General features: G+C 36.1%; 1 protein-coding gene across 8 annotated transcripts in view; it reads right to left on the bottom strand.

Moving 5' to 3' along the window:
• Positions 1-12,564, bottom strand: part of LOC126285388 (tubulin gamma-1 chain) — a 64,761-nt gene that overhangs the window by 37,403 nt on the left and 14,794 nt on the right. For all 8 annotated transcript variants that reach the window (XM_049984728.1, XM_049984731.1, XM_049984727.1 and 5 more), the window contains 4 exons: positions 9,432-9,521; positions 8,618-8,764; positions 7,604-7,740; positions 518-712 (listed from right to left, as the gene is read on the bottom strand). In XM_049984728.1, coding sequence (XP_049840685.1) covers positions 518-712; positions 7,604-7,740; positions 8,618-8,764; positions 9,432-9,521 — 569 coding nt within the window. The remainder of the gene's footprint in view (positions 1-517; positions 713-7,603; positions 7,741-8,617; positions 8,765-9,431; positions 9,522-12,564) is intronic.

Raw genomic sequence — 12,564 nt, 5'->3', positions numbered from 1 at the left:
CTCTTCACATGGAATATAGTGTACTCTTCTGGTATGCTGTTGGCATCAGCTATTTAATGCAAATTTAATCACTGAATGTCCAGTACTATAGTGTGCACTTTCTCAGTGTTTTGATCATTGATTGCAGGTTTGGGACACACTTCAGATGGATCATCTTCAGAAGTATAAATACATTTTAATAGGTGCCCAGAGTGGCCATTTCTTAATTTTTGTAAATGAACATGCATACTCCATAGATACATTCCTCAACATTGGTTTCACTATCAATGGTGGGAGAAAAAGAACATAAAAAGTAACACAATGCCCAACTTTACCTGTTTGAATTCAAAACACAACAAACTTATTTTGAAAAGTCTTATGAGCAAAACTCTTTTGAAATTTAATTGACGTATGTTAATGTGCAATATGTACCAATGTAATATTAACAAAACAGCATTGATATCAACACAATTACTGTGCCATCCAGAGACATTCTGTTCTTTCACTCATAATCTGATCTGCAACATAAGATACTGACCTGAGTGTTGTTGTAGAAACAGACATGATAGTTGAAACGAGTGTGTTAATCTGTGCAAATGAGGGATTCTGTATATGCAATCTGTCAGTAGCAATGCGGTTAAGAGCTGTGTTGTCCAACACAACAACACAGTCTGCATTCTGAGTCAGTCTTTTCAGTGTCAACAGCGAGTTGTACGGCTGAACCACCACATCACTGCAACAGCAGAACATCACTATGCAAGAGCACTGCAAAAGAAAAAAGTCTGTCACCATGCACAATAAATGGTTTGTATTTCTTTGCTTTTTTGGCCTCTTTTCATAGTTGCACATATAGGTTAATTGCCATCTTTAGCAACTGTAATAAAAGTCTTATTCAGGCCAGACCAGACGCATGTTGCTTTATTGTCTTCAGTGGACAAACTTTTTGTTGTTTATTCCACTGCACTTAACATATTTACAATTATGTTCACTATCCTCTTGTCATTTTGCATATTGCAGTGAAAGTGCTGTGTGCAAACACAAATATTGTACACAAACTTAAGGAAATGAAGAATAATGGAATATTCAACAAAATCCTGACAACTGACGATGCTTTACAATAAAGTGAAACACGTCTGGTCTGGTCTGAATAAGACTATTATTAAAGTTGCTATAGATGGTAGTTAACCTATACAACTTTGGATAGTATTTTCCCTAAAAATTTTAGCATAGATGTGAAAATTTATTTCTAAAAATCAAAATAGTAAATTTAATTTTATTTTTAGTTACAAAAAGAAACCTTGAGAATAACCACACAAAACTGTATTAATATAGTTTAGAGTCTGCGAGAAAAAAAAAATATACAACACAGACAAATGGCTGGAATGACTAACACTGTAACTGCTTTTAATCATGGCAACAGCTAATTCTGCACGAAATAAAAACTATGGGACGAGCAGTACAATCATTTATGTAAGATGCACACCAGTAAATGATAAGTTCTGTTTGGCCACGACAAGACGACTCTCTGTGCAGTGGCTGTCCAGAATGGCAGGAGGCTTACCTTGCCTCTGCACCAGGACTTCTGCGTGAGTGGAGCAGTGCCAACTCCTCAGTACATGCAACATTACCCATGTTTTTGCTTATACAGAAGCAGATGTGACATACAACAAGATATTGTCAACTTAAATGGTTTTTGTATCAAAATAGAAATCACCTTTTCTGTTGGCTTGTTAAAGAAAGATACTTTTTCCTACAAGCTGCGAGTTATTTATTTACGGGAAAGAACGAGAAAAAGTAGATTGAGGTAAAACATGCAACATTATGAATTGTAGGTCGAAGACTGATTTTTGGAATTTATTCCACAAATCACAGCAGTAATGATTGAAATGAATAATTAAGTATGACAAAGAATGCTTACAATTGATCACTCAAGATCACTGCTGTCATCGACCATCATCGTCATCATCACCCAAGGTCATGGTACTGATGGCCATTTACATTACTCAATCTCACTTCCAGTACCAGTGCACTAGCTGATTTATTTTCCTACAGCAACCTTCCAGTCCTGTGCAGTAACAGAAGAAAGCAGAATGAGCAAGATTCTGCAGATTTCCTTTGACATGCCACCTGTGACATTGCGCTCACTGAAATTTATTTTAGCCCATGCCAATTCTATAGGGGTTCAGATCACAATTACACAGTGGTTAATGGCCTATTTTGTGGTCACTGTAGTCACCAATTTTGTCCACTACATCATCTCTGCTAGTTTGCTAGATTACAGTTCATCCTTCAATGAATAGTCAAGAGTCTATTCTCTCGCTTCACAATCACTTAACATTGTTATCTTTAGGTAACACATAGTAGACATTCTGTTGACCTGCCTGCTGTGGTATGCTGCATTTTCATTACAATATTGAATCTAGTGGAACAGTTGGAAGTACCATATCTGAAAATCACTTCACAAAATTTGTCGAGTTAATGTGTCTGTGGTAATCACCCTCGGCTGACATCACTTCCTTGACAAATCCATTCTTGCACCTTATGCTTACAACAATTAATCTCTCTGAAGTGCTACCCCAAGAAGTAACACACATTACCATCACCTGCTTCTCAGCATTTACCGAACATTGTTTTGTCATTCCACCACTCTTCCAAATTAAGACACCTTCCCTGATGGTCTACATCTACACAAGGAGCAAATACACCACGATACAGAGACAGGATGCTCCGGCAATACAGTTAGTTTATTGTGTGCTCGTCACAAAATAAAAGCTATTATTTTAAAACTTTTGGCAGAGACGTACATCCCCATCTCCATGCAGTCTTCTCCCTGTAAAACTGGCTAAGGCTTCCAGAAACTGGGAGCAATTATTAACAATGTAGAGCTCATCTACAGTGTTGGGAATGACCCATCCATTTTAGGCAAGGTATCACTGTGTCTCATCCTATGTAAAAGAAAAAAGATATTTATCAGATTGCTGGATAGTATTTCGAAAGTAAAGATTTAATGGAGCTAACCACAGACTGCACTTTGGCACTTTGTATGAAGAATTCGGAGTGTGTATGAGTAGGGGGCCTTCTGTACATTCATTCTGGACGCCACACATTGCGCAAAAACACTGCAAATATAGCAATCCTCAGCACATGTAACTGAGCTAAACAAAATGGTTGAGCAGTAATTTAATACACACATTAATGATAATACATGATTAATACATATTCTTACTAATTTCGGCCTAGTAAGCACACATTTGAAGGTGCCGACGAAATTGCAAAATGACGAAAAATTGAAATTACACCCTTTTCTTTCAAGAGATACTAGGTGAATCACCTAACTGAGGTCTGTAAACATCCTCAGCCTCTTAAAACTCCAGACACTCTTTCCTGAGAGACAGCATTTAGACTCATTTTACAATATAATACTGGTGAATAAAGCACAAAAAGTCACACAAACACAACACAGTATAGCAAGAAAATGTTGCAATTCTGTCAAAAGAATGTGTTCATTAGTTAACTTTGGCAGTGCTTGGAGACGACTGAATATCTTCCAACTAGTGTCAATCTTCTTGGCTACTGGCAACACTTGTAATAAGGATCTTCCTATCATAGACAAAGAGTAATTATCATTAACTAAGTTAAATTATCCTGAAAGTGCAAGGAAAAAGTTTATCCACATAAAATGCACATGCTAGAAAGAAAGGACAACATGGGGAGATGTGTTCCAGTGAACAAATATTTTCCCCATACACATACATGACACACACCAGCTACAGATTCCACCTCTACGAACACACTAAAACCAATTTAACTTTTACTGGGTTGTGTCCATTATAATTATCCAGTGGTCGGTTGATGAATTTTGTCTCAATTCCCAACGTTTCGTCTCCGACTGCGGGACACATATTCAAGGGGGTCCGTAGGTCGATGGAAGGTCCAACACACCCACTGGCTCACTACTGACATAATGGACATGATATTTCCGGCCATGAAAGTCTACATTTTACTGGGTTGCATATGATACACAGTGGAATCTCATTAACACATTCCTCATATCGTGTTTTCCTGTGTAGCATATCCATTTTTAGAAGTCCTAATTCCAACTGCATGAAATGCACGTTAACACAAATCATTTGCATTTTCTCCTTCCCCCTTAGTGCACTCAACTTTGGAAGCAGTTTTCAGTGCCGGCAACTGTGCATGTCACAAAAAAATGACCAATTTCACACACGAAAGTACAGTACAGTACAGTACTGTAGTTTGTATAGGTTGGCTGAAACTCAGATGACTTGTGACCAATCAACAAGTGCTGATTTGGGGCAAGACTGGTCATGTAAAGGTCAGACATAAATGATAAAGTATGTGTTACTCAACTGCTGGTCTTTCTTTGTTTGTGTACAGTATAGTGTTGACTTCTGCATTTAACTCACAGGGCGAGATTTAATTTCTGGGTCAAAACATGTACCGAAACTCCATGGATAAGAATATAGTGCTGGAAGTGTGAATATTGAAACTGATGAGTCATGGAAAACTCTTCCATCTATCATTGGAATGTGTAGTCCCAATGATTTTTAATGCAGATGAAAATGGTCTATTTATTCACTGTCTGCTTGACAGAATCCTTGAGTTCAGAAGAGAGAAAAGCCACAGCAGAAAATTCAGCAAAGAGAGGCAGATATGTTATGTTAAGCTGCAATGCAAGTGGAACACAAAAGTTGGTGCCTCTAGTAATTGGCAAGACAAAAAGTCCACATCGTTTCGCTTTCCCCCTGCACATATACATTTAATACGAAAGCATGGGTTATGACAAGTATATTTAAAGAATATTTGTGTGCTTGGGATGTGAGGTTGGGAGTCTGAAACACGAAAATCATCCTCTTTATTGTCCTAGGTGCAGCACATCCTCAAGATACATTGTACCTTCTTAACATAAATTTAGTGTTTTATCCTTCCAATTGTACAAGTTACCCTCAGCCACTCTACCAAGACAATATAAAATATCTGAAACAAGAATACAGAAAAATTCTTGCACAGAAGAGGCTGTGCCTGTCTTCATAGTATAAGAAGAAAAGTGATGATCTTGGATGCTATGCATTTTATGAGAAAAGTGTGGGACTCTTTGCAAGAAAGCATAGCATCAAACTGTTTTCAGAAGGCTGGATTTAATCGGATTCTGCCACTTACTGAAAAGACCACGTCAGAAAATGATGAAATTGCAGAAGATACCACATCACAAAACAATGAGATTGCAGCTGAACAATGGCAACCAATAATGGGGCAAGATGAAATACCACAAGCCTTAGCCTGATAATTATGTTGAGTATGATGAAGGTGTTGCTGTCTTGTCAGACCATGACAACTGATGAAGTGTTGTAGGAGCAGATGGCAGAGAAAAACTAAAATTAAGACTAGGGTGAAACAGAACCTTCGCCAGTTCCTACAATAATGAGAGCTACTGAAGCCATGGACACAAATGTTGTGTGATAAGTTTTGAAGTTTATCAAAGAAGTAACAACTGACATTTTCTTTAAATGTCAGAAAAGACAGGACTATGCAGTGTAATGTAGAGTAGTTCGATTAATACCTATACTATATCATTAGTTTTAGCAATGACAATATATATTAACAATAGTAGTGATTCACTTATGGAAAATAATCAAAATGAATTATGTTCCTTTCTATTAAGAGCATCTGTGTAAACTCTGCCTCACTTTTTGAATAAATACAATCATCAAATGCCAGGTTTGTGCTGATTTTTTATTTATTCAAATTCTTTTGGGTGATGATCTCTCTCTATTAAACAGTTACTTTACTTATACACAATGTTATGTTTTACGAGTTACACATGAATATTGATAGTGTTACCTACAGTAAAACTGAAATTGGATGTTAATGTGATTAACATATACTGTGTATGCAGGTACATACTGACACCCAAAAAATTGACTCAGACTGAAATTAAATGTTGATATCCAAGTCTTTTAGGCACGTTCCTATAATATGGGTTCACATTTTGGAGATAGGATGCCATCCTCTCGTGTCACATGATGTACCTGCATTCTGACTGGCTATTGGCTTAAGAGTACATGTCCGGCAGCTTGGATGTCACCAGTGTCACTACATTTAAAACATACATAATTTTGAGTTTCTGGGTGTGATAGTCTGAATGTAGTCTCGAAAAGGCACATTCAGAATAACAATTTATTTATATAGCATGTCACGAAGTGTTGCATTGCAATATCATATAGTCTCAAATGTGCTATTTTTAACTACACAAAAAAGTGCTACACATTTTAACAACCGAAAAAAATCAAGTCATTACCAAATTAGGATTTTTTTTTGGCTGTAGGATTTCCTGCTTATGACATTCCAAACCTGTGTCCTTTCAAAAATGTACTAATGAGATTTCAGTGCACATATCAAATTTCCCTGGCTTGGCCTCAAATGCTGTGCATCACACATAATCTCTTCTCGCCCTGTTTTACTACCTTACAAGGCTTAGGTGGTCAGTGTAAACAGCTACACTTTGTCTACTCCAAAGCAAAGCATTATTAATGTTTAAACACAATCATTTTTCTTAAATTATGTATCATTTATTTAACCTTTCAAAAGTCCTCAGCTTCTGTCTTGCAAAAATGACATTCAAAGACTTTACAAAGTAATGGTATTGTAAGAAGTGTTTAACTAGAGAAAGGGGAAAGGGGGGGGGGGGAGGACAGAACAGACTAGAAACTAATGTGATGCTATGTTTTTATGTATTTTTATAGAAGAGGCAACATTCATCACGTGCAGTCTGAGAATATGCCATGGTCGTATGACAGATTAGGAAAAAACCAAAGTTTCATCCACAAACTTCTTTTAATTGAACAATACAGAACATTAATAAAACTAATTGTGCATGCCATTTCCTGACTTCTCCACTTTAAGTGCTAAATACAAATCACAAATAGGTCGAAACTCTTTGTGCGTGCAGTGTGGGCAGGGGTCTGTGCTCGTATGTAGGAAAATTCTCTCAAGAAATCTATAAAAGAAGACAGAATTACTGCCCATCATTTACCTTCAGAATAAATGTCAATGCTGTTGACAAACGTATAAAAGTACACTTACTATCTTAACGCGTGGAACTAATAGTACCTTCCTCAGAGATAGGAGAGGGATAGATTGGGAAAGGGAAAGGAAGTGTTACCCCACACATTGTGTGGACGAGAGGAGACAAAAATGAAAAAGAGAGTGTGTGTGTATGATGGGGAGGATAGCAGTGAGTGAGTGAGAGAGAGAGAGAGAGAGAGAGAGAGAGAGAGAGAGAGAGAGAGAGAGAGAGAGAGAGAGAGTAGCTGGTCCAAAATAGTTAACTGTAAGCACTGTGCCAGTTTCAGTATAGAGATGACGAGTAGTAGAAACTGGAGTAAGAGGAAGAGAACTGAACAATGCAATAAAAAATTAGAGAAAAAGATGTATCAGCCGAACTGACATATGTTCTGAAAGTAACTAGTTGGGAGCAATTTTGTCATAGTTTTTTCCAACAAACTTTCCTTTTGATGTATATATGATGAAGAATTACTGTTTTTAAAAATCTGATTTTAGAGTACTGAAGTGATTCAAACAATAAAATGTTTGTGTAAATTACCTGATTTCATCTTGGTTTGGAAACACACTATATGTTTGTATAAGTTTCTTTGGGTAACGATCTGTTAATTTTTCCAGCAGATTGGAGCCCATTCCAGAGCCGGTTCCTCCAGCTATGGAATGACACAAGACAAAACCCTGTAACAAAAATTAATGAACTATTTCTTAACAAAAATGATACATAAAAAATTCACATTTTTAAGTTAAAATGTACAAAAATGTGCATAGGCAACCAAATATCTGCAAATAACTGGTGGCAGCAAATAAACAACACTTGAAGGCTGAATAAGCTCATCAATTTCTGAGCTTCCGTCTTTCTAGTTTTAGCACTCAGGTCCTCATGGGTAGACTTAATTTAGTACAAAAGCTGTAATAGAGAAACTCAATACAGCAATGATGAATATACTGCAAACAGCTACATTAAACCCCTACCTTTCCACCTGCTCTCTCTAGTCTGTAGCCGGAAGGTCAAAGAAATGCCCAGAAAAACAGCTGCCACAACTTCATGAGTGTTTTTTTAGCTACTAATTATTTTACGTACAGAATATGTCAGAACAACAAAGCTCTTAATCAAGATGGATGTCCCAACAATTCATACATCAAATTCTTCAGGTTTCCCATTTCCTGTAGCACTTTTGTGTACTATGCATCGTCCTGATGAATGTAATTCTCCCCCCCTCCCACCCCTTTTGCAGTCCATATCTCTTAGATCTTCCATACCAATTGGATAAAAATACCTAAGTAGTATTTGACAGTTACTGTAATATTTCATATTATTATTGTTCCAGTTTTTCTACAATACATTATTTGTTTCATTTTAAGCTTTAAATTTAGGATAAGGGCAACTGGGACACATTTAGTAATGCAGAAAGTAGAAAGGGTGAAGTTAGTAACAACTAATTCTCTTCCCCCACAAACTAAAAATTAATTCTGTTTGGGAAAAAAAAATGTCACCAGTTTCTCTTGATAAACATAAATAAAACTGCTCACGTGCAGAGAAAACAATTACTCTTACCTCCAAACTGTCACTTCCATCTGCTTCTCTGTCAATTATATCAAATATTTCCTCCTGTAATTTGTCTCCTTGGCTGTACCCTGATGCCCAGTTATTGCCTGCACCTCCTCCATGCTTTGATAAGTAAATGTTCTCTGGATTGTATAACTGAAAGATGAAAGTTACACCTGTTACCAAATATGATGGAATTACAATATTAACACTGTGCACTAAGCAATAAAATTATTCCAACAAACATTATTAATTGTACATCTCACACTTTCACCCTCAGCATTGACTCTGATGTACCAGTCACTAGTGTTGCAACACAAATCTATTACCTGTAAGTGACTACAACAATCTATAAAAGCAGAAGAAAGGCCTTTATTCACATACAGCAATTAAAAAAATGAGTGCACTGCCAAAAAGAATGAGAACCTTGGATTACTGAAAATGAGAATCATTTATCAGGATAAAAAAAGGATTTGTATGAAAGATGCAACAAAATGGGGAAAAAGGCCACACCTTACATGGGGACAAAAACAGATGAACTGGATATATGAGAAGGGAACAAAACAATTTCTTATATTCTTCCAGATTGCAGATTTTCGTATTTTTCCAGAAATGAAGTTGCTTTCTTTGGCCTTCATAACTGAACTTTCATTTCTCAACTATGTAACAAACTTTAACAAAAAAAAATCACAGCATACATTTATGAAACACTAAACACAGTTAATTGCAAAAACAGACTGATTATTGTTCTGTACCATCTAGCTTGCTTATTATATTGCAGATGTTACAAAACATCACACTAATTTTTCCAAAAAGTACACACCTTTGCATATGGAGAATTCATTATTGTATGAATGACCCTTGGTTCCAAATCCAGTAGCACTGCACGTGGAATGTAATGCTCATCATCAGCCTAAACAAAATTTGGAGAAAGAAGTTAATTTTGTTGAGTGTGCTTCATACAAAAAGAAAGAAAAAAAAACATCCTTGATAAAAGAAACAAGCATGGCAAAACAATGACACACCATTAACTATAACGTGGGTATAACAAAAACTTTTGATTGTTACAAGCTACTTCAAATGATAATGCTCAATACTATGTGGGATATAATGAAGAGGAGGAACGCAATCTGGGAAACGTTTTATGTTTATTCAGATTACAAGTTTCAACCACAGTTACAGGTCATCATCAGATTCAGATCTAATAGAAGAGGAGAAAATGGTATGGCAGGTGATCATAGTGTGACATGAAAATAAAGGTTAGTTATAAAGTCCATGAAACATTTTTTTATAATCAGTACATGTAAATTGCTAAAAATAATGTAGCAAATGATATATCATGTGAAAGATTGAGAGACAAACCCACAACATTTTGAATGTGATGCTGCCACGTTCATTTTGAAAACTGTTCACAGGGGAGCCATCAAGTGTAGTTGCTGGAAATGGCAGCGAAGCAAGCCAAGACAGCCATATGATATAGACAGTGATCGCAAAAAAATGCAGTTACTTGATTGGTAGTGCTAGATGTGGTCCAAAGGAAGTATTAGTATCACAGTGCAATCAACTAATGATCAAAAAGCCTGGCTGTCATTCGTTGAACCAGAGTTTGGTTATGGCATTTGGCAAAGTTTTTTATGTTCCTTCACAGTAGGTGCCAACAGCCTTTCGGTAGTAGATTCACTTGTCTTGAGTACAAAAATGATGAATGCTATTTCTTGTTTTTAAGAGAACTATTTAAGTACAAGTCAAACACATATGTATCAAAAAATTGACAAAAATTATAAACAACGCTGATCTAAATTATTTTAAAATCATTTGTTTTGTGAAGGAGAGGGAACATTATTATGCTGAAAGTAAGCGATTTTAGATCAAAATTTTATCCTTTATGAACCTGATATTTCAAATGTAGAAGAGAGTAACTAACTGAAAATTATTCAATTCTTTGGTGCAAACGAAACTGGTAATAAGACACTGGTAATCATAAACCCCCTTTTTTTTTTCCAAATTAAGCACTGAAATGAAGTGCCAAGCTCAACAACAATCTCTATGTCCTTTTATTTGGGAACCCTAAAATTCACTGTTACTTGCAATTTCAGAAACAGTCAGGTCCAAATTAACTTGCCGAAGTGAAGTTTGGCTGTATGCATAAAACTAGTCATAGAAGTAGCAGTTAGAATGGGAAAGCAGATGTGGCATCATTAAGATGCAATTTAGTAATAGAAATAAATGTTTAATGAGTTCATAAACATGGGTCTCTAAGTAAAATTACAAATATGTTGAGAAAAATAAGTTCAACTATTCCATGTAATGGGTCTGGATAAAATGTTGAAATTGTGTCAGACATTATTTATTAAAATTCAGCTGGATGAGTATAATGATCCAAGAGAGATAAGCAGATATGAAACTAACGACCTTCTAAGCATAGAATACAGTTTTCTAACACAAAAGTATAGCTTCTTTTCCATAATTTAAGGAAAATAAAAGTCAATAATGTCAGTCGGCTGTGGGTACGTAATGATAGATGTCAGATGATGGTAATCATCACTACCTTACTGCAATTAGAATTTAACTTGAGAAATGATTATTTTAGAAGTGTTGAATTTCAAGTTTTTTGAGTGTATGCACTTTTAGAGCTTTTATACCTGAAGTCTAGTACCTATTACAACAATATGCATATTATTATATTCTTCACAACATACTCTTCCATGTGCTAAAGCGATTTTTCCTTCAAACAGAACAACAGAACTATTAGGCTAGGTTTCTAGCATGTGATGACACATTCCTGGATATACATGGATGTCTTAATACATAACAGGATCAAATATTAGGATACACCATCTCGTATAACTTATGATAACTTCAGTTTGCCACCGTCGTAGATGGATTCAGACTTATTTTTAATAAGTGGTTTGACAGTTTTGTCAATTTTTGTGACAGGCATCACATCATATTTTTGTGACAGATGAAGCAAGAGAAAACTGTGTCTACATCAGCTGTTTATCACCCCATCACATGCATAAAATGCAGCATCTTATGTGGAATTCATGACACTACTTAAAATGCACCATCCCCGAGAAGTTTAAAAAGCATTATCTCGAACAAAAAAAACCTGGTGGGCAATAACCCTATCAAGTAGCAACCTCATTTTTGATTACAAGGTTATGTGATAGCAGCAGTTCTGAAAACAGCTAAAAACAGCTAAAAACATTCTCTGGAAAACAGGTCTCTTCCAAAGTAACAGGCATGTACTTAGAGACAATGACTTTGCAATACAGCAGTTCACCATACAAGATGCAAACAATGGAGTAAATGTGCGTCCAAATAATATCTAGCCAGCAACCAAAATTAGCAAGCAACATCAACAGCCACCAGAGTTCTGGTATAAACAGCAGGTTCGGAATCTGTTAATTAGCAAACTTTGTCTCTATGCGGGGAACATTTAAAACAATTCAAACAGAAGAAAGCCACAGCAGAATCATAGGACATACAATATAATGTTTTGCTGTTGAAAATGAAAAAGAGAAAAGCTGAGGAAACACAATCTTCCAGTCATTCGGAGTCTGATACAAATTTGATTGGGGACAATGCTTCTAAGATGCAATCTGAAGAAGGTGAATGCATGTTCTGCAGTGGTTCTTTCTCTGAAGAGATATCACAGAGAAATTGGCACAGTGCAAGGAACAATATCCTTGGTGCATGCCCTGACTGCAATTCTTTTGAATAGATTTGCTTGTGCCCTAGTTTTCAAATTTACATGTACTAAGTGTTACATAGCACATATTCAATAAATACAATTTAAAGGTCAATTATTTCAGATGTCCAATTAACAAACAAATTGTTATATACCAGATTGGATACGTCTGGCATCTTGGCTGTACCTTCACATAACACAAAATCTTTCTCCGTTTCATTCTCCATCTCAGCCATATGACTACGGAACGCGCTCCCCTGTGATC

This window comes from Schistocerca gregaria, chromosome 8, assembly GCF_023897955.1.
Source record: "Schistocerca gregaria isolate iqSchGreg1 chromosome 8, iqSchGreg1.2, whole genome shotgun sequence".
Lineage (NCBI taxonomy): Eukaryota > Metazoa > Arthropoda > Insecta > Orthoptera > Acrididae > Schistocerca > Schistocerca gregaria.
Note: the sequence above shows the minus strand (reverse complement) of the source record. Positions and strands in the feature narration are given on the sequence as shown.